Here is a 1,357-nt window from a genome sequence, read left to right as displayed (position 1 = left end):
AGTCTTTATTAGAAAGAAGGGGGGAAAATAAAAATAAAAAAAATTTTAAAAAAAAGAAGGAAACATTCCAGCACATTTAGACCACGTCAGTGGGAGCATGAGCACAATTAGGGGCTCACTCAGTGAGCTAACTGGTGGGGCACCAGCTTGTAATGGGTCCCACAATTAGGGCATCGCTGCGCATCACCTTTGTGTAGCCAGAACCAGATCACAACACTGTTGTCTTCTTCACGGATGCAGCCTACTATTCGCTTATTGGTGTTGGAGGGAACTAAATTAGGATCTTCCTTAGTGCCTGCAGCTGCCTTTGGAGCAAGCGTATTGTATGGATCCTGGCCTTTCCGGGCAGCCATCATGACCTCCCGCTCCAACCCTGTCGCCTGATCATCATCGGTAGGCACACAACCTCCAGACGTCATCGAGTGCACGAAGGCGACGCCATTGGGACTGCGGGCCCTCAAGGCCTGAGCGGCCAATGCTCCAGCTCCACGAAATAACCTTGAAGCCATAACGCCCGCAACCAGAAGCAGCAGCAGTGCCGCACATTCTTCTTTGTACAGTCCAGCGTCTCGGATGATCTGTTCTGCATACAGATTGAAAAGGTATGGAGACAGAATACATCCCTGGAGGACCCCCTTCTTGATTTTGAACCATGTAGTGGGGTCCTTGCTCTGTTCTTGGTCCAAGTATAGGTTTCGCATTAGCACAACCAAATGTTCTGGGATTCCCATTCTTCTCAAAGTCAGCCACAGCTTATTGTGATCCACACAGTCAAGAGCCTTTGCATAGTCAATGAAGCACAAATAGACATTCTTCTGGTATTCTTTGCTTTCTTCCAAGATCTATCTAACATTAGCTATAATATCCCTAGTACCACGACCTCTTCTAATTCCAGCCTGTACATCTGGCAGTTCTCTGTTGACACATTGTTCCAAACATTTTTGGATAATTTTCAGCAGAATCTTGCTTGCACGTGATATTAATGATATCGTTCGATAATTTCCACACTCTGTTGGGTCACCTTTCGTTGGAATGGGAACAAATATCGATCTTTTCCAATCAGTGGGCCAGCTGGCTGTACTCCAGATTTCTTGGCACAACTTAGTGAGCACATCCAGGGTAGTGTCTGTTTGTTGAAATATGTCAATAGGTATGCCATCAGCTCCTGGAGCCTTGTTTTTTGCCAATTTCTTCAGAGCAATTTGGACTTCCTCTTTCATCACCATAGGCTCTTCCTCACATGTCATTTCAAGAAATTCTTCTGTGTCAGCCAATTCCTTCTGATACAGTGACTCTGTGTATTCCTTCCATCTTCTCTTGATAATTCCTTGATCATTTAACATTCTACCCATAGTAT

At 45.1% G+C, this 1,357-nt stretch overlaps 1 protein-coding gene across 1 annotated transcript; it reads right to left on the bottom strand.

The window, feature by feature from the left end:
* Positions 1-119: 119 nt before the first annotated feature.
* Positions 120-509, bottom strand: LOC102877350 (cytochrome c oxidase subunit 5B, mitochondrial-like). The gene has a single exon (XM_006883730.1). The coding sequence runs from the start codon at positions 507-509 to the stop codon at positions 120-122; it is 390 nt and encodes a 129-aa protein (XP_006883792.1).
* Positions 510-1,357: the final 848 nt, after the last annotated feature.

Source organism: Elephantulus edwardii, unplaced genomic scaffold, assembly GCF_000299155.1.
Source record: "Elephantulus edwardii isolate Elephantulus edwardi_28Jun2011 unplaced genomic scaffold, EleEdw1.0 scaffold00029, whole genome shotgun sequence".
In the NCBI taxonomy this organism is placed as follows: Eukaryota; Metazoa; Chordata; class Mammalia; order Macroscelidea; family Macroscelididae; genus Elephantulus; species Elephantulus edwardii.
The sequence above is the reverse complement of the archived record's forward strand: the minus strand, read 5'-3'. Positions and strand labels throughout refer to the sequence as shown.

Bases quoted from the DNA above. Each gene is read 5' to 3' on its own strand.
- LOC102877350 (XM_006883730.1), bottom strand. From the start codon at position 509: ATGGCTTCAAGGTTATTTCGTGGAGCTGGAGCATTGGCCGCTCAGGCC.